Genomic DNA, 21721 nt, shown 5'->3' on the forward strand with positions numbered 1-21721 from the left:
GGCAATTAATTGTATTCCCATTGCTTAATGGTATCATTCAATTTCAAATTTACAAAAAGAAGTGGAATTATTATTATAATTCTACTAAAAAAAGTTATTCCAAAACGCTTATTTACCTTTTTGCTGTTGAAACAGAAGTGTAAATGAACAACTAAATATAATAACGGAAATGATATTTTCCAAATTTTCTTAAATTGAACTATGGAATAAACTGGACTCAGTGGCTATTTATTTAAAAAAAACGGAATATTTTTGTAAACAACAAAAAATAATTCACCAACAAAAAAATTTTCGTTTTACATTTTTTTTTTCTTGTAAGCACTTTTGATGGTAACTGTGATGGACATTATTACATTCGTAGGTATTTTGTGCCGTTTTTTTTGTCAGAAAACCATTATGGTTTTGGAACAACTTCATTCATAGAAGTCAAAAACGCAATTTTTTTTAGTTGTGTCACTTTTTTCCAAGAAGGCGATATGATAAAGACACATTGCAAATAAAATTTCATTCAACATCAAATATGCGCATCGTCCATTGTGGTACCGACGCTACCCACACCCTTCACACGGTACTTTTCAGTACCGACTGTGGATTGGCTTACCCGACGACCGGGACGTAAACTGCCGATCGCGGCCGAAGATTTTTTGGACGCTGTGAAACCCTACTTAAATTATCACTGAGTGACGTCGATGTTATTGTGATCCGAGACGTATTGTGACGCGCCGCGTCTGACAAGCCAATCGGCTCCCGTGTTTTTTTTGTTTATATCGTATTGGAATGTAATGTTTTTCGAAAAAAAATATTTTTTTTCTTTTTTTTTATCGTTTCGTACGGTATCGTGCCGGGGTAGGCGACGGACAAGTGATTGATGCGAGGCGCCTTCGGTGTCACACTCAAATAGGCAATTTTTCGATCGGCCCAAAGATTGATCAATAAGAAATTTCGTTACTTACTACTAGGAAAACTTACTCAAATAGGTAAGTGATTGACCGTTGCAACTGAACACTAGACTCGTATTTTCAATGAACAACGTCAACTGCTATTTTTTGAATTATTGAAATGTTTAAATTTATCTAAAATTAGATACAATCTGTCTACGCTTGTTGCAAAATAATTAATTAATAATAAACGCAATCGGACGATGCGATCGACATCGAAAACGCTTTTCTAAAAATTACGGTCGGTATCTAATCTGCCGGTCAAATTAGCTCACGAAGTTGTATTTCGAAATACCATTGGGATCGTAAAAATACATTTTTTTTGCGTTTCAAGAAGGAAAATAAACAAGACGATTGTAAAAAAAATACAAGATGTTTTTTATGAATACAAATATTAAAGACCTAAAATTTTGCAACTTAAAAAAAAACAAAAAACATCTTTTGGTGCTCGAAAGCAACGTGCAAAATAACCATGAAATTCTTAATCCCAGGGAATAATATCATGTAAATTTGCTATGACGGGGATCATTAAACAAGATGACAATTTAATAGTAAAATTCAGATAAAGTATAATTGGCCTATAGACAGACGAGTTTGACGAATGGAGTTAATGCCACAGCGCCGTTACTGCAGGTAGTTTATTCGAATAATTGTAAACGTATTCAGAATAATGTGAAAAAATAAATAAATCATAATAATTTTTATTAAAATATATCGCAAAATTCACTTAAATGTTAATTAGTATAAAATAGAGAGACGAATTTGATGAATAAAGATACTTTATTCTAATTATAAATGTAATAATAAATATACATGACTCTAAACTTATTTAGAAGTAAGAGATGGAGCGACTACTTTTTCGTGCTTTTAAATTTTTCTCATATCATGTAAGATCAAAAATAAAAACTATATTATATATATATAAAAAAAAAATCCAATTTTTCGACTAAAAATTAAAAAAATACAAAAACTCTTCCTCTCATTCTTCTCCTCATGGACTGGCCTAACCCTGCCGAAAATAGTGCACCCAAGCAATAATTCCACTTTTTAGGTCCTCTACATTTTCCACAAATCCCTGAAAAGGTATTTGCATTAATCTAATAAACATTAATTTTCATTCTGGCAGTATCGTGTCAAGTCCGTTTCTCAAGTTAATCTATACATTCTTTTTTTTTGTCACAATAAATGATTTAAACTAATTACCTAGTAAATTACTATTTCTATGATCGAAATAAAAAAAAGTGGTCAATATTTTTAAATATAACGAATTTTTGAATTTGAATTTATATGACTCGAATGCCACCTACCTTTAAATTTATAAAATGTCTAGTAAATCATGAAGTACGTCAGCTGAGTATTTTTTACAAACATGAAGTTGATGAAATACAGCAAAAAATTTATATGATTTTAGACCTCAAATTTATTTTATGACAGTACAGTGGATCAACGAGTCACTACTATGGAACGGAAAATTTGAAATTTGTTTCTCGTTCTTGACGCTTTGAAGCTGTAGTAAAATCATTTCAGGTTTTTATTTTTACAGTAAAATAGATGAATAATAATAAGTTAAAAAGTAATAGAACAGAATGACCCTAACATCCGCCGCTTCTCATATATCTCATCGTCTCTCGTGATATTTTTGATTCCGTCTAACTAACGGGATCAACTCTCCCCGTTTTTCGATAAATTGCATCATTTGTAAGATGCTCTAATTTCAATTTTATGCAAGCCCTTCTGAGAAAGTTCATTACCACTGTATCTATGCTTTTCTTGTCGTTCTTGTTTAGTTATGTCAAGATAGGTGCAACTGCAGCTCGATATAGTATCAACTGTTATGCGTTTAGCCAATAATGGAGAATTGAAGGACTGAGTTGCTTTCTTTCCTTGCTGTATTTTATTTATAACGTTTTGTCTTCTCCGCTTAAAGTACTACCAGGGTATCAGTATTTACATGTTATTTTTATTTCTCTTATTGGTAAATCTCTTTGTCCCTCCCATTTTCATATACTTAGTGTTTCTTATTTATATAGTTATTCTCCAGCAAATTTTAGTCATATTCCGAGTAGTCAGGTGAACTATACTCGTTGGAGTCCAGAGAAATAATAACTGGCTCTACAGTATATTCTAGCATGTCACAAGCGTCATTTTACCTATATTTCATTTTTAAGTATAACGAGTGTATTATTCTTCTGACGGATCATGATTTATCACAGTTTCTTTTCGCTGTACTTCTCCTTGTTGCACAAGTCCATCCGACTCCAGTCGTATTCGAACACATCTCAACTATTTTTGCTCAACTCCCAATATTGAGTTTGGGAGAAGAAGTTTTTGATTTTTAGAAAGCGTGTTTTTAATAATATTTTTTTCCTTTGTAAAACAGCGAATTAAATGGAACAAATTGATACATTTTCGCGTCCCGATCTACAAATCAGACTAGTCGTTTGTATATGCGGGATGCGCCCAAAATTCCGCGTAAATATGAACGGCGAAAATTTCAAATTTTGAGATAACGGCGGGAAAACGCAAAAACGATACAAGAGTCATATAAAATATTACAACCGAGGAAAATAGTTTAGAGTCGCAAACCAAGCGAATCTAAATTTTACCGCACATTGAAAAAAAGATGAATAAATATGTCTATTTGAAAGTAGACCAATCGAACTTGCTGACCTTTCATTCTGTTGGCTTCTTCACAGCCCAACTGAAACTAGTTCACATTCTACTGTGTACCTGCTCTATTATTATTAGTGAGAAGAGCAGATGTAAGGTGTTTTAATTCTGGGTTCAGTGACTCCGCTGAGATAGTATATGTATATATATAAATACCCTAAAGTACGTGTTGCCATTGAATTGAAAACTAATAATAGTCTCCCATTACATTATAGAAAACCTACCCACACAGACCCTGAATTAAAACACTTTACATCTGCCTTTCTCTCTAATATTTTCGACATTAAACCTATTAAGCGTTCCATCACAAAATATTTGCCACTCTGGTCCTTGATTACACTCAAAAAATCACTGACCACATATCAAAAGTTCTTAAGAAATATAACGTCAAAACTAGATTAATCATTTTCCCAAAGATCTCTCAACATCTTCGATCCGCCAAGGACAAAATTCCTTTTGAGATACATATGCGGCAAAGTATACCAGGTTCAAAGAACACCAAAGAGCCTACGACAAATAAATTCCTCAGCAGTTGCCGAACACAATCACAAAACCGGACATCAAGTTTTATTCGATAAAACTAAAATTCTTGCATATAATCATTTCTACTGACGTAAGATCTGAGAAAGCAACCAAATCAATCAAGACAACGTTTATGCCGCTCCTTTAGCTCCGTCCGCTGAAACAATATATACGCAGATACAAAGTAGAATGCGAGCTAGTTTCACTTAAGCCTTGAAGAAGCCGACGGGATGATTGATGAAATGTCAGCAGGATCGATTCAACCGACCCAAGGGATATTCAGACGATTTGTAAATAGTATTACATTAGCCTGTTAAAGTTTCTTTGAAAAATTATGATAGAATATAGTGAATCATATATATGATACATGCACGACTTCTGCAGTGATATGATCTACCTGCTTTAAAATATCACTACAAACTCCCTATAAAAGTGTCAAGATCTTCAAGGACGATTTTGCAAGCCCAATGCTACACGGAGAGGTTTAAGTTTCAAAGAAAAAAAAATCATTATTAATGGTCCAATTCGGTAAAAGCTGTTCGTTATCTTCTTTGTTATTCACTGGCCACTTTTGATACATCCACACAAATAAAAATCAATTCCCAAATCTTCTTCTGCAGACGGGATTGAACCTTGCAGGTGTGCGTGGCAATAAGCTTATGTATGTGGTACATTATTTTCGTCATCAGTTATTGGTTTTGGGACTTTAATTTTTCCGAAAGTTCGTTTCAAGCTTCTTGGCTTTTGTCTTGTTCATTGGTGGCAAATGGGGATGTCGTACTTTAATACACGACAGGTCCTGCCCAGCGCTTTGTAATATTCACTGTGGATATAAAACAAATTGAGAATATTGGCATTTGGCTATTCTTCCATATTTAAATTTAAAATTTCACTTTGTTAGTGACAGATGTCGACATACAAATAAATACGATACCATCAAAAAACCTAATTACACAGACCCAAAGATTTTCTGATTTGGTATTTTTCATATTTTTGTAGTTACGGTGACTAAACTACTAGAAAAGCAATGTTTTTTTTTATTCTCTGACGCTACATTTTTGAATTAATTTTTGAGATGACATATTTATTGTTTTAAAAATAGGAACATTACATAACATTCTAAAAATTGGAATTGCTTTTGCAGTCAAGAAATTTAGGCGCAAAATTGCAGTCCTGTTTAAAACAATGCTACGTTTATTTTAAAGTGATGAAGGCAAACCTTGTGAGCCACATATTGTTTGTTACGTATGATATGGAAAGATCCCACAAATCAACATGATCATGGATATCATGTATATAATACTAAAAATTTTTAAAACGCCCCACACATGGCCCAGATAACCCAATACCTGAAAATCAAAACAATTCATAAGAAAATACCACCACATTTAGTGAGTGCTTCTTAACACCTGCATTTATTTTCACAATCACAACTTAATGACTTAGTAGGGACTTCGGTTTACCTAAGGATCTCGTCCAAATTTTAACATCAAGACTTCGAAATAAAAATTTACTGGCATAAGAAAAATCTCATATTTCCTTTGTTTATTGGATCCACGTGCCTAATCGAACAAAGAAACTTGATACAGACTACAATTCTGAGGACTGAAGGCTTTTTATTGGCTCATTGCAAAAGAAGCCTTAAAGCTGTTCTTTTCCATATGTTGCTCATTCTGTGCAAATGAAAGAACGCTACGAAAATCTGGAACTACTACTTAAAAAAATCAAATACAAGGACTATGGTTCGATGATTTTTGATGACTTAAAAATTGTGGGACTAGGTCTGCAGTCAGGATATACGAAGTACCCCTGTTTTTCTTGTGAGTGGGGCAGTACAAACAGACAGCAACATTAGGTGAAAAAGCACTGGTCAAAATGTGTTAATTTATCTCCCGGAGCAAAATTCTCACGATAGTAGACAGTTGAATATTAAATTAGGACTAACGAAGCAGTACTTTAAATTAAAGCTTAAATAAAGATTGAACGTGCTATAAATACCTATGTGGAAAATTTGTTTTTGTTGTTTTTTTGTTGTAGGCGATTAATGGAAGATCAAGACGTTCTGAATACCATAATAGAAACTGAAAACGTTGTATGTCATTTTCATTTATTAATTCTTTTAATGTTGCTATAAAACCTTACGTGATAAAATGCTTATCAAATTTAAATTTAGTACGCCTAAATTATACAGAATCGAATATCATCAAAAGCTTAAACATTTTTGGCTTGTTTTATTTAATAAGTATAAGTAACCCTAATACGGTTTGATAGAGAAATTAGTTCTGGACATGATAACACCCTAAAGTTACATTCGTAAAAACCGAGTTTAGCGAAAATGTGAATGTTTACAGCCTAATTTCGGACACCCTGAATAAAAGTAGATAACCAGAATAACAAAAACGCAAACTGAGGCTTCTTTTTAACATTTTGGCAAATACGAGGATGAAAATTTAAAACTATAAATGGAAAATGCGTACTTCCAAGGTGGTTAATCTGTAGATGCAATTTTTTTTCATGTTCCAATATTTCAAAAACGGTTAAGTATAAGGATGGGACATTATACATAAACCATGTTTAGAATTTCACACATAACCTCAAAATCCAATAATGAAATAAAGAATTTCACAACAACTTTCATTTGGACCAGAAGTAAATAAATAAATAAATAAAAATCCGTTTATTTTTTACTAGGCGAAGGGCAGCTGAGGTGGTAACTCAACCGAATATGTAAAAGAAAATTCAAGCTTCAGACAATAATTTTTTAACTTTCTGCTAAGAATATTTTTGTTTTTGTGTAAGTTTCTTCATTTACTCACCTTTTTCTATAACTTGGGAAACAGGAGTCTTGACCCTTAATTTATTATCAAAAATAACACCCAAGCTTTTGCATTCAGAAACAATCAGTATTTTAACATTATTGATTGAAATGTCAAGCAGCTTACTAGCCCAATCTTTAAAAGGTCCGAAGTCAATAATGGCCAATTTATTTAGATTTAATATTAGTCCGGTATTACATGAGGATATTGCACTTTTCTAAATTACATATCAATAAAGTAATCTATACTACTAGGTATTGAGAACAAAAAAATTGAATCGAATATATATTGCGGAAATTTCTCAGATACTCATTCTTGCGACATTCATCTGTTTTTCCCCGTGTCCTTCACATGTCCGTTGCAGGAATGTTACTGGAAAACCAGGACTTCATGTACCGCGTAACCGAGCCCTACGCGACCTCGTTCACCCAAAATGAGCTCATGGAAAAGTTCAATTTGGCCTTTTACGAGGCCCAGAACGCGTACAAACCTGCGACGCCGAGCTACGACGTTTCTACGACTTGCTACGACGAAACGCGAGGCGCTGCCGGCTCCGTCTATGACCCCACCACGGACGACGACCTCATCGACTTCCTCATCTCCGAGGACGACCTGAGCGCGACCGGTTGCGACATAAACTTCGACTTCGACGACTTCGAGGAGAGTTTCGACCAGAACGTGTCGAAGAGCGAGTTCGACACCGAAACTTTCGCGCGTTCCGACGTCAACTTCGGAGAAAGTTTCGCGAATTTTTATGTGGCCCCGCCCATTGGGAACCGCGACGACCTGGATATGGATTTTGACGATATCGATCTCTGCGAGGTCCTGTCGTGCGCCTCCTTTGATCTGGAGGATTCGACAGGCGGTATTTCTCTGCCCCCGATCGGTACCATCGTGAAGAATAACGTCGATTTTAATAACTACGTGAGGACTATACCGGCTGACGACGTAGGATACGCGCAACAGGTATATCTCGTTAAAGTTAAGCAGTTTCATAGAATTAATAATCCTAGGCTGGGTATACTGCGGGGGCAGAGAGAAAAGAATGGGGGTTCTTTACAAATCTTCTGAATTACTCCGGCGTAAGCTGATTATAAATCAAACTTGCTCACTTTCGTCAATTATCTTGTTGGATTCTTCAGAGTTTGTACCTGCTTATATATTGTTTGAGAGGGTGGAGCTAAAGGAGGGGCATGAACATTTTCTTGGATCACTGAATCCCATATTCGTGAAAGCTAAACGGCAGCCATAAGCCAAACCCCGGTATTTGTGCAAATCACGAAACAGAGATTTGAGGAAAAATAATTTTTGTAATTCGTTCTGGACAATACCCAATTATACACCTATCTAGGGTGCGGGAAGCGTCATTTTATCATGTGAGTTTCTTGTCTCACGGATCCGAGTCACTTCGGCCATTTCCGGGATATGGGCACGGGTTTGGGAGCAATCGGATGTTTTCGAAAATTTTACAGCACGGCTTACATTTTGACATTTGTCAATTCTGAAGGTCATGTCAATGAAAGTATTCGCAATGGTTTGCAAAAATGTACCCAAAAACTAGCGGCGGTAGAAAAAATATAGTATACAACAATTTTAGTAAACTTTTTAAGTCACTCGTTTTTTAAACACTCGCTTCGCTGCGCTCCGTTAATGCATAATTACTATAATATACTATTGCCACACTAAAAATATCATTATGTCATATATTTTCTGTTGACATGTTGGTTAAATCATTTGTGCCGTTGATAAGTTCCTATCTTACTAAGCGATAACCCAATGTGCGTCATTTATGGTGTTCTTAGCTGGTATATAAGTGTGAATTGAGGTTACGTTACTTCTAGTTTTATAATTATTAATTACTCATTATAATACCTTCTTCTTTGTGACTCTAAAGTCTGTAATTTGAATTAATAAAAAAAAATTGTTTTTAATATCAAAGAATTTTATTTATAAAATTTAATATATAATCAAAACAGATAGAGAATGAACCATCACTATATTGAAAACAGATAAATTTTCCCAGAATCCCCCCGTGGACGCTGGTATCAGCGGAACAAGTTTGTCCAAAATGTGTTTCTTTTTGTCTTCAAGCTCTGAAGAAGCCAACAGGATGATTGGCGAAACGTCAGCAATTTCGACTAAGCAAAAACCAACGCAGGAGGAATCCAGAAGTTTTGTAAAAAGCATTACAGTAGCCTGTGGAAGTTTCTTTGAAAAATCAAAGTACCACATGTAAAAATTTTGCAAGTATATTCTACAAAATTGTTAATTACGGTGTCGGCTAAGTCTCAGTTTTACCGATAAAGGGTCTTATTTACGGGAATTAAGCTTATTTTTATGCTAAAAACAATCCTTGTAAGTTGAAAGGTCAAATAAAGTCAAATATTTCAATTTTGATAGATACGAGGGTTTGGCTTATGACGGTAGTAACGTTCCGAGTCGCAGTTAAGATTGTTTGGTTGATTAATACTTCTAATGTGGATAAAGCTTTATTAACACTGCAATTTTTCAACACTTCATGGCATAGCATAGTTCTTAGAAATACAACTGGTTTTTAGAGCATTTATTTAACAAAAAATTCAGTGAAGTCGGCCAGTTGCTTGAAGAATATTGACATTCCAGACAGTGCTATGTCGATTTCTCTTAATGTCAAAAAAATTGGTTTATTGAGTTCATTATTGAATGGCTCCCATTTGCCAGAAATTTTCATCGATAGTCTTTTAACGACTGCATTAGAACAGCATTTCTTTAAGTTTGATAATACATTTTTTAGACAAACCACAGGACTATCAGTGTTACCTTTTTTAAGTGAAATTTTTCTGAACAATCTTGAGAGAAAAATTATGAATAGTCAATTCTCCACATATTTAACAGCTTATAAAAGATATGTGGACGACATTTGCATTGTCTGGAATATCAGCCAACAAACGCTTACCAAATTCCTAATGTTCACCAATTCCTTACATGAAAAAATTTATTTTACGTTGCAGAAGGAAGGCGGGGGTACTTTGCCGTTTCTTGATATTCTATTAGCCAGGAAAAGTAAAAGAATTGAATTTGAGATTTTTGGAAAGGTCACATCTACTGACAATGTGATACAATTTTCCTCCAACTCTCCATATTCTCATAAATTTGCCTTTTTAAATTCTTTATTTAGGCATTTTAACATTCCAATTGACGACGATTAGAGAAATTGCATTTAACAAAGGTTGTCCACTTTGTTCAAGCAGCAAATTATTTTACAAATTTACCAACAAATACCAGTTATCGTATTATATAATAAAGTCAAAATCTCCAGTACGTATGTTCCAATGCTTGGACTATTTCGGTAATTTTTCGCTACACGCAGCTAAATTGCTCAAGAGCAGGAATTTATCTATAGCTATATATAGCTAAGCATCCAATAGATTATTTTTTTAGATCAGGAATATATTCTTTGGACTGTGGCGTTAAGATCTCCATCAGGATTCACGAACATCTCAGGTCTCTTTAAGGATGGACTATTTGTTTTATTTTAATCCGACGCAATGATCATGCCCCTCCTTTAGCTCGCCCCCCTCAAACAATATATATATATATATATATATATATATATATATATATATATATATATATATATATATATATATATATATATATATATATATGATGACACTATATTCCGGGATATCATCCGTTCGCTCGTTGAACTCCGACTGGAATCCTGCATCCGACTGGAATCCTGCAAATCTTACATCCGACTGGAATCCTGCAGACGTTTCGCCAAAATCTCACTTGGCATCTTCAATGCTCCCGCTCAGAAAAACACTTCGAACACTGTGTTATATATAATACAAAAAAAAGGGAAATTCTGGAAATGGTTGAGATCCAAAAAAATAAGAACTCTATAAATTCGAAAACAGACACCAACAATCTCAGTAAGTTATATTGCAACATTCTGAAATAAAACAACAATGAAAGATACAACATAGGAATATATTAATATAAAATTATAATATATAAAAATAATTTAAAATAAATAAAAGAAAAAAATTATAAATTAACAAAAACACTCTGTATATCCTCTGAACCTTGCACCAAAACAATCGTGCATCGTACGATGTTTTTACAGTAACGTCGACGCGAGCAAACCCGCGTATCGGTATTATTATTATTATTTTTTTAAACTCTTATATATATTTTAACTGTTTCGTTAAATTTGTGTGTATTATGTGTGTGAGTGCCGTATACAAATCATTTTTTGTTGGACTTTTATCTTTTATCAAGGGTATGACTTTTTTATTCTCATAGTTGGAAAAAAACCAAAACAATAATATTTCTAGGCACTATGAGAAAACCAAACGCTTTTAAAGTATAAACTTCCATATGATGCTACCTCTTCAATTTTAAGTTTTGTGTTTGTCTCTTTTTGGTAAGGCTCTTTGTAATTCCGTTGTGTATATGTAAAAAAAAGAACTGTACTATAACATAATTTTAGACTGTATCCCTTTCTGAAGAAGGTCATAGAAGACCGAAACGTCAATATATGGACAAAAAATTTTAATCGCTTTTAATACAAAGACCTATAACCCAAGAACCAAAAGCTAAACATAAATATAGAGAAGGTCTAAGAAAAAACAAAATATAAACTATATATATATATATATATATATATATATATATATATATATATATATATATATATATATATATATATATATATATATATATATATATATATAACCAAGTACAGAATAGAATGCGAGTCAGTTCCGGTTAAGCTTTGAAGAAGCCAACAGGATGGTTGGCGAAACGTCAACAAGTTCGATTTATTAACTAACCGACGTAGGAGGAATCCAGAAGATTTGTAAATAATTTTACAGTAGCCTGTGGAAATTTCTTTGAAAAATTATATGAGTAGAAATTCATATCGGAAATAATATTTTTACGTTTTCTACGTCTAAAGCTAGAACATATTCGATTCGGTACGTATATATACAAAGTGTGCAATCGTCACAGTATGATATGCAGGTAGGTTTATAAGTTTTGTTTGTAATTGTCATTACGCATAACGTGACCAAAGTACTCCAGTTTTCGACGTTTAATGTCGTTTAAAAACTTTCTTTCTTTGTTTATTCGATAAAGTACTTCTATGTTTGTAATATCTGTCCAGCGCATCTTAAGAATTTTACGATACGCCTACTACACAACTTCTTGCACATTGCATCTAGCCTCAAGACCGCAGAACAGGACAGTAAAAACAGCAACGTAACAGTCGGATTCTAAGAGGAATATTTAAGTACCTACTAATGAAGATATTTTGCACATTTATAAAGTCTGTCTGGCTTGCTCTATTCTGCTCCTAGCTTCGGAGGTTAGATCCCATTTGTCATCCAAATGGCAACCAAGATACTTGTATCCCACGCTCTACTACTCATTTTTAACGATCAAATTATCACCTTGAATCATCTAAGCTTTCTTGATAACTAGCCATTTCGTTTTTTTTTTAACTGTCTGAAACCCATAGACTCACTGTGTTCCGTAAGTGCGGTTAAGAGTTCTTGCAGTTAGTGGCAAGTAAGACCGCGACATCGGCATATCTAAGGTTATTGATTTTCAACCTACCGATTCTTATACTTCGTTTACAACCGACCCCGTCATTAAATTTGCCTACTGTTTATTACTCCAAAACCGCAGCCCTTATAGAATACCCTGGCGAGCAGACCCTTACCTCTAACTATTCCAGGACCGTCCTAGAAATTTATCTACCTACCCTAACAAGTGGGATATAAGTCTATTTGCAATCTTTTGCGCCGAGCAATTCTTGAAACATGTACATAAAAAGTACAAAGTAACAATTTATTACGTTCTATGTCACTTGTTTTTATTGCTACTCCTACATTCCCTTCTGAATTTCTTATAAAATTGTGAACATTCAAAACATTTTTTTTTAGCATCCGAAGAGAAATGGATCCGTTATTTTATTTGCTAAGGTAGTTCGTCTTCTCGATTGTCCTTAGGTTCGACTACCATCTCCACTTCGTCTTCAAATTCTGCGTTGTCTTTCATGTCTTCTTCTAACAGGGGAACATCTGCTTCATTCCACGGTCCCCATTTTTGAAAGTGTTAATAAAGATTAAATGTTTATCTGTATTCTTATGACGTATCTTTAACTACCACGAATATAATTTATAGTCTTAAAAAAGACTGTTGTTGTTTACCAATCGAAGAACTATGTAGAAAACACAAAAATACACACACAAGACAAAAATGATTATTTTCAAACTTACCTGTAAGATAAATAGAGTACAGATACTTACCCTTACCCTTTGAACTATCTAGTGAAAACAGCCTCCCAGGGTCAAAGCTCGAGAATCATGTACATAAATACGTACTTACTCTAAGGATCACATTCAAATACCTTACTAATGTATACGAACATACTGCAATTTAGATTAAACTCTTAAGAACGCAGCATCAATGCTTAATCAAATTTAAACCGGTTCATTTACATTTCAAATAAAAATTTTCAAGTTTTTAAAAATATTTGTTACAGTTCGTCTCAGGCAAGACCTATTTAATGCAGATTAAACATCTGTTGGGATGGATTTTACCACGGTCCTGCGAAAGGTCTGCGGTTGAGGTACTGTAAAACGTCCAGAACATGGCCTCTAAGTACAAGTTAAATAATAATGGGGACAGAACGCAGCCCTGAAGCACCCCTCTCTTAATCATAAAGTCCTTCGAAAGCTCGTTATCCACTTTGGCGGCCGCTGTTTGGCCTTAAAAGAGATTTGCTATAATATCTAGTCCCATTTCTTTGAGGACGTCAATTAATTTATTATCGTGCCTTACGGTATCAACACTAACATTCCCGCAGCGATGGACCAGAACTTATATGGTGACGCTCTCGTTCGAAATCCATTTCAGAAACCAAACTGAGAACACTAACACCTTCTTCACATTTTCAGAATATACGGTTGCGGAATGATTTTTGAGAAAAGGGATTATGTCAGTTTTGTATATGTTATTAAATAATTCTACTATTATGTTAAGTGAGTGTGTACCATTATGTTAAGTGAATCTTCTTTTAGAACTTTTAAAATATCAACATAAACTGTTTCGAAAGTGACAGGGTATATTATTCTACTTCTGATCTTACAGTTGTTTCTAAAAAGATTTTCAACATATCCAATCCATTCATTCAATTTTGTTCATTCATTATAATACATGATGGTTTCCGGCGAGATCGTTTACTATTTTATGCATCTCCTCGCAACATTCGGATAACCTCATCTCTTTTGCATCTCTGATCTTGTTTTGAATATTCCTGTATTTTTGGGCACATGTGTTCTTCTGATGTCCATTAGTTTCAATATTTCGTCGATCATTAGGGGCTGGTTGTTTCTACGCGCATCCGATTTTGAGTGCGTCGCTCCGACTTCTTTTGCTGCATTTTGTATCTGTTATTTTTACCTTATATTGACGTTAATATAATCGATCTTGTATGTTACCTTCCTGTCAATATTTAAAGTACAAAGACACTTCGAAGGGTGTTTAACATGGGTATGTGTGATAATAAGGTTCTCTTCTTGACAGAATTGCACTAGCCTGGTCCCCCTTTTCTTTATACGGTTTACAAATGATTCTATTTTTGCGTTAGATAGACCATTTTCTATTAAGTGTTCGCCGGTTGCAGGACCCAAACAACAGGACAGAGTTCGGACACTTGATCGGACCCGATACGATCGAAGTCGACCGGCCACTCCCTATCAGTTACGTCTGCGGCGACAACCAAATGGTCCTGACTCAGTCGGACGCGTTGCTTCACGACGACCCGCTGTTGAGGTAGGTCGGCTACGCACGGTACAGAAAAAAATCGGCATCAAAACTGCTTAAAATTTTTCCCGTACTAATACTGGGCGACGAGCAGCGGCCCGCATTTTATTGAACCGATCCGACATCTGCGGCTACTTTTCCGCTATTATTTCATTTTGCTCGGAAACTGGGAAGAATTTCTTTTTAAACAGATTTTTTCGAAAACGGTAGGTATATCCGATCGGATAAATTATCGATCTGAAAACGCAAGAGATTCGGAGAAATAACTAAAAAATATAGTATAGTGAAAAATATACAGTTACGGACAAAAACTGAAAACTACCATTTGTCGGAATAAATCATTGGCCGTAACTGCCAAACCGTAGCAAACAGCGGGGATTGGGTTTAACGGCCTTTTAGCTCAAGTCGAGAACTACAATTTTTGCATTTTGCCGTTTTCTGGAATATTAATGTTACCTAGTAATTCAACTATTTACGTAGAACATACTCACAAAATATTGATTCGTCTGCGATAGTGCGGCAAGATGTTTAAATGATATAGGGTGAATCAAAAATCCCGCCGTTAGCGTAACAGCAAAATAAGACTATGACAATGGGTCAATGTGATATGAAGAACTGTAAGCCAGACGGACAATACAACTGAGAAAACTATCTGCTGCTGCTCCTGTAAATAGTTTCGTGAAATCAACTTCGTTTTCTATTGTTCTATGTGATTTTTCAATGGATCTTACTCATTCTTGCGAAATTACTATTTTACCAACAATTGGTTAGTGGTCAGTTTCAATGCCTACACCCCAAACACACGAGTATCTTGGATTGGGTTGTTGAGTTTGTTGACGTGGTGGGACGCTACAGAAGATAGTTTTGCGAAATCAACTTGTTTGTAGCTCGTCCAATATACTCTACACGACTTCAGTAGTGCCGGAAGTTTACGGGTGCGATTACGGAGACGATGCGATCGCATCGAAAAACTTCCAATGCAAATGGGATGGGTGCTACGAGGCGTACGACTCGCAAGGCGGTTTGGTCAAGCACATTGAAAAGTCGCACGTCGAAGTGAAACGAGGTAAAGATGGAACGAAGTGATACGTCCTTTTACAATTCCTTATTTTCTCTTCGCAGGGGAGGAGTTCACGTGTTTCTGGGAACGGTGTCCGAGGAAAACGAAGCCGTTCAACGCCCGATACAAACTGCTTATCCACATGCGGGTCCACAGTGGCGAAAAGCCCAACAAATGTCCGGTACGCGAACCGCCATTTTTTATAACATCTATAGCGATCGATTGGCTTCGTTTATTTATTAATTGATCTTGATGATTTTTATAAAAACACATTTTTTACTATACAACCTTTCTACCAGCTTGTGGACAACAGTCTTATTGGTATAGTAAAATCCCTGTATATCTTTTTAATCTTTCAAAGAAACTTCCACAATATTACAAAACTTCTGGATTTCTCCTGCTTCAGCTATGGACTGACACTGAAGATCGAACAGGATGATTGGCGAAACCTTAGCTAGTTGGACTCATCAAAAACGTACCCAGAAGTTTTATGAAAAGTATTACAGTAGCCTGAAACTGAAGCTGGCTAGCATTCTACTCTGTACTCTCATATTATTGTTTGAACATTGTCTCGGATGACTGATTCCCATACTGGTAAAATATAAAGATCTGAGTCACGGTTAATATTGTTTGGTTGCTTATAGATTTCTTTGGATACTCGGATTTTTCTTTGGTAAAAGGATTGAATACATAAAAGAATTTTAGTTTTATCAAATAAAATTTGATGTCCGGTTTTGTTATTGTATTCGACAACTGCTGATGAGTTTATTTTTCGTAGTCTTAAGGTTCTTTCATGTTCTGTACCCTTCTTATTCTTTGAGCCTAGTTAACATTTTTCGTCCAATCTCTCCAATGTATTCTTTACCCCATATGCATGGAATACTGTAAACTCCTGGTATTTCAAACGGAATTTTGTCTCTGATGGATCAAAGACGATATTTCTTAAGAACTTTTGATATGTGTTCAGTGATATTTTGAATGTAATTAAAGTCAACAGTGGCAAGTGTGGGGTTGTTTTCAGACTCATTGTCTTTGAAAGATTAATATTTCTAATGTGAAAATTATTAGAGAGAAGAGCTGATATAAGGTTCAGAGCAGATGTCTCGGGTTGAGATACAGAGCCGTAAAACTAGCTCAACCCGAGTCACTGAACCCAAAAATAAAACACCTTCCATCTGTTCTTCTTCCTAATAGTCTCCACATTAGAGATATTAAGTGTACCATCACAAAATACACTTCACCACAACCTTCCAAAGGCAACCCCACCCTTGCCATTGTTGTCCTTCCTTACATTTAACACTTCACTGACCACATATCAAAAGTTCAAAGAAATATAACATCAAAACCAGACTTCCCACTTGTCCAAAAATCTCTCAACATGCAGATACCAGTAGAGATTGCACCAAAAATATCAACTAGGCTAAAAGAACATGAAAGAGTCTTAAGGCTACTACAAATAAATTCATCAGTAGTTGCCGAACACAATCACGAAACCGGACATAAATTTTTATTAGATAAAACTAAAATTCTTGTATGTAATCTACCAACGAAAAATCCGAGAATCTATAAAAATCTATGAGCAACCAAACAATCTTAACCGCGACTTAGGTATTTACCTTTCACCAATATGGGGAACAGTCATCCTGCACAATTTTCCTGACCCTCTTTCAGGTCCGCCCCCCTGAAACGATATATAAGCAGGTACAGAGTAGAATACAAGCCAGTTTCAGTTAAACTCTGAAAAAGTCAAGAGAATGATTGGGGAAACGTCGGCAATTTTGATTCATTAATTACCGACGCAGGAGGAATCCAAAAGTTTTGTAAATGGCATAGTATATCTTCTTCCTCTTCGTTTTCATAAAGAGGTGGGCGAGGCAGCTATGATCATTCGCCCATTGCCGAAATGCTTAACCATAGTACACAATAGTATATTATGCAACAAGCGCGGTAAACGGCATTTGACTCACGAGTTTATTTGACGGACGAACGGAGCGCAGCGGAGCCAGTGTTTAATAAAAGAGTGACTTAAAAAGGTTACCGAAAGTGTTACATACTATTCTTTTTCTACGACCGTTAGTTTTTGGGTACATTTTCGCAAAACAACACAAATACATTCACTGACATGACCGTCAGAAATGACAAACGACAAAATTCAAGGCAATTGCTCCCAAATCTGTGCAGTAAAATTCCGGAAATGCCCGAAATGACTCGGATCCGTGGGAAACGAAACTGACCTGGTAAAGTGACGCTTTCCGCACGCGAGATCGGTGTGTAATTAAAAATGACGTAACACAGACTACGAAAATCTATTTCGTTTTGCAGTTTAGCATATTATTTTGGTAAAATTTTGTTTATAAAGGCTGTCTTTTAAATTTTGATGCCTTTTAGTATTAAAGAGCTAAACTTTATGCAAAAATGTTGTGGTTGGAAATGAGTATATTTTTATTGTTTTGTCCCGAATAAAACCCAATATATACTAATTATTTTAATTTTCGAGGCTAATTGTGTGAATTCTGAATTGAAATACAGTTTTTTTTAACAAATTGTTTACCAGCTTGTTTCCTTTTTTTAATTTTTCCGCTGTTTTTTAAACAAGTTGCTAGTTAACATATTTTAAAATCGACAAAGGAACGAGCCTTCTGGCGATAGCAGGTTCTACAGTTGCTTGTTGTACTTTTTTTCCACTTCGCGATTTAGACTTTATTTAGATAAAGGTTAAATTTAACAAAATAAACGCTTTGCGCAACTTTACATGCACAAATTCGGGAAAAATAGCTGGTAACTTCATCTGTCAAATTTCTCACAATTTAGTACCCAGACAGCAGTCTGCCGTCTATTTGACGACATAATACGATCAAGAAGTTCCATATCATTCTATAGCGTTCAGGAACCTTGCACGAAATAGACTGAAATCATTTTCTTTGCTGTGTTATATAGCCTTGACGATAATTATAACTCAGTTTATTATCACAAAGTGTGACAAAAAGTAAAAACAAATATCCATGTCGGTATTGAGTCATCCGTTATCCCTTTTAAAGCTTTTTAATTAATTAATTAATTTTACCTAATTGCTGTACATTGGGATGATAGATATTAATTGTTATTGTTTATATTTCGCTCATATTATGGCACCATATATTCAGTAAAATATATCAGTGTTCATCGTATTTCACTTACATTATTACTGTTGGGTAATTAAACCTATTTAAGGTATTCATTAGTCATTTTATTTGTATCTTAAAGCTTTAAGAAAAATAATTGTAATTGTTTTTTTCATATTTAAAGAATATACAATTTCAAATTCATAATTTTAAAGATATTTTTTTGATTTTATTAATCACGTTCACCTTGTAATTTACATGTAGGGATCGTTTCCATTTCACGTACCGTAAAACCCGCTCAAAAACCGACGCGCGACTCCGAATTAATCGTTATTTCTCGAACATGTGCGCGATCGCGCGTCCCTCGAGTAAACAAATCCCGCGCGTAGACTCAATATTAATAGTTTATTATACAGTGTTTGTCACTTCGCACCTTGTAGAATAACAAACGGGACGACGGCACGCTTTAGGTTAACGGGTCGTGACCCCTTTCCGGGCGTCTTCTTTTTTTCCGAGCCAACGAGCAAAACGAAAATTGTCGAAAAACAAATATTCCGTAACGACGGCCGCGGCCCAGATGCATCTCCACTAGTTTCCAACGCTTTTTTACGCTGGCGAGCTCACTGACATCTCAGTTGCGGCAGGTGGTTCCCGCATCAGCGGCGTAACGCGCTCTTGTAGTGGAGCGATTTTAAATCGCTACCATGGCACAAGGATAACAGTATTTATTTGTCCCAGTGACCTATGCGCAATTTCCATTTATGACGTTTATATTGTTTCATATTCTTCTTCTCTACTTGGGTGGTGAGGAATGCCTTTTCTTGTTACGGTGTAACGGCTTAGCAATAGTTGCAGACCATGAATTTACTAAGGCTAAGGCTTTATTTCAATTAAATTTAAACATAATTTCTATTTGGTAGTTAATATCTTGTTACACATTAGTAAATAAGGGAAATAAATGTAGAACCATTTTTAACCCATTTTATTATATAATAACATGAAAACAATGTTCCAAATCAAAACGTAAAAGAGTTTATTAAGCAATAAGAATATAGATGGCAAGATGCAAAATATATAAACCGCACCAGGAATAAATTATGATATTAGAATAACAATGCAAATAAGTAACATAAAGATATGTTACAATGGTTATAGCAACAAATAACACCACCGTACTCAACGTAGAAAACTAAAAAAAGAAAATATTAATTCTATACAAACTACATATGTGAAAAAATTAAACTAAAGTATTCAAACAAGCATTTATATGTTCTTCAATGTTGCATATGCATGCATTATTTGAAATGGGAAACTTATCAAACGGTTTATTAATGTACCGTCCTGAAGTGATTGGAGAAAAATATTTATTAAAACTCATATTTATTAAACAGTTATAATTTGAGAAGGGTACCAATAATAATGTTTAATTGCTTTGCACGGAACCAAGGCTGAGACGGTGATCTTCAGCCAAAGTTTTACAGCACCTTTTCCCCTTAACTTGGCCACAATCCCACAGTTAATGGTACACAATAAGGCAGTATATTAAAATGTCATTTTAAGTGGAAAGACTGTTTTTATTAGATACTTTATAAAACAGCGCCACCACACCATGGGCTGAACTACATTCCGGTTTGCATTTGGATTGCATATCACATTAAAGAAAAGCGTATCCCAAAAAAATTGAAATATACAGTATGTCCTGTTCATATACCGCGAGCTACGCCTTTGGGTGCTATTGTAGAGAAAAAAAACGTCAGCGTCTCTACGGAACATTAACGAACATGTGTTAACCGCTTGAATCGCATTGTTTATGGTATCGCGTTCCTATTCCTAGTTCTAAACGCGTTTTTATCGCGTTTTTTTCGAGACAAGTTTCGCTCGCCTCGTCGCCCCTCCGAAAAATTACCAAGTAACCGATACGTTTTCGATATCGAGTTTCTGTTTCAGTTCAACGGCTGCAATAAGGCCTTTTCGAGGTTAGAAAACCTCAAGATTCACCAGCGGAGCCACACGGGCGAGAGGCCCTATGTATGTCAATTTTCAGGCTGCACAAAGTGTTTTTCCAACAGTTCTGATCGCGCCAAACACCAAAGAACACACTTTGATACAGTACATATTACTTAACTACCGAAATGCTGGATTTTTAAGTTCCATTTTTGCAGAAACCCTATGCTTGCCAGGTTGCGGGGTGCGCAAAGAAATACACGGATCCGAGTAGTCTGCGGAAACACGTGAAAAACCACAGTTACGAGGAGCAGTTGCAAATCAAAAGGAAAACGAACGAGGACGTAAGCATACTGGCCAGCCCGATCGCGAAAAAGTATCTCGATCCGTCAAAACAGAAGGCCGTGAAATCCGAACGCCTGTTCAACGCTGATTCGGATCACACGTATTCAAACAACTGTTGTTCGTCACCTAAGAAGTATGATACTTCCAATGTAAAACAGGACCTCAAGAATAAAATTGAAAAAAATAAACTCAAGAGGACTTGCTTCAAATTTGAATAGAGAAATAAAGTCTGTCTCGAGCGGATCGTGTTTGTATATATTTTGTACAATTTTAGTATTTTTCTAATAAATTATATTTAAAGTGGGCATTTCTCTGCTAATAATGACAGCACCAATAAATCTCATACTTATTTCAGATGTTCCGTTAACGGAACACGAATTTGTCAGTTGATAAATTGAAACCATGGAAAGAGTGGGTAAAATACCCTTGGATGGAACTGGGAATAATTTTTGTGGTTCACTGAAACCATAGTTTTAATATAACTTCTTCTTTTCTTTTACTTATATT

The 21721-nt window shown here is 35.1% G+C and overlaps 1 protein-coding gene and 1 long non-coding RNA gene across 2 annotated transcripts; both read left to right on the plus strand.

The window, feature by feature from the left end:
• The first annotated feature begins 717 nt into the window (after positions 1–717).
• On the plus strand, positions 718–21514 carry LOC132706695 (uncharacterized). Its single transcript, XM_060678172.1, has 7 exons — positions 718–977; positions 7311–7912; positions 14625–14773; positions 15652–15830; positions 15887–16005; positions 20873–21034; positions 21088–21514. The coding sequence occupies exons 2-7, from the start codon at positions 7313–7315 to the stop codon at positions 21430–21432; spliced, it is 1554 nt and encodes a 517-aa protein (XP_060534155.1). The 5' UTR covers positions 718–977; positions 7311–7312; the 3' UTR covers positions 21433–21514.
• Positions 11075–11550, plus strand: LOC132706696 (uncharacterized). The gene is made up of 3 exons (XR_009619629.1): positions 11075–11213; positions 11269–11357; positions 11424–11550. It is a non-coding gene; the product is annotated as an uncharacterized LOC132706696 (long non-coding RNA).
• Positions 21515–21721: the final 207 nt, after the last annotated feature.

Source organism: Cylas formicarius, unplaced genomic scaffold (genome assembly GCF_029955315.1).
Source record: "Cylas formicarius isolate icCylForm1 unplaced genomic scaffold, icCylForm1.1 PGA_scaffold_8__14_contigs__length_24414737, whole genome shotgun sequence".
In the NCBI taxonomy this organism is placed as follows: domain Eukaryota; kingdom Metazoa; phylum Arthropoda; class Insecta; order Coleoptera; family Brentidae; genus Cylas; species Cylas formicarius.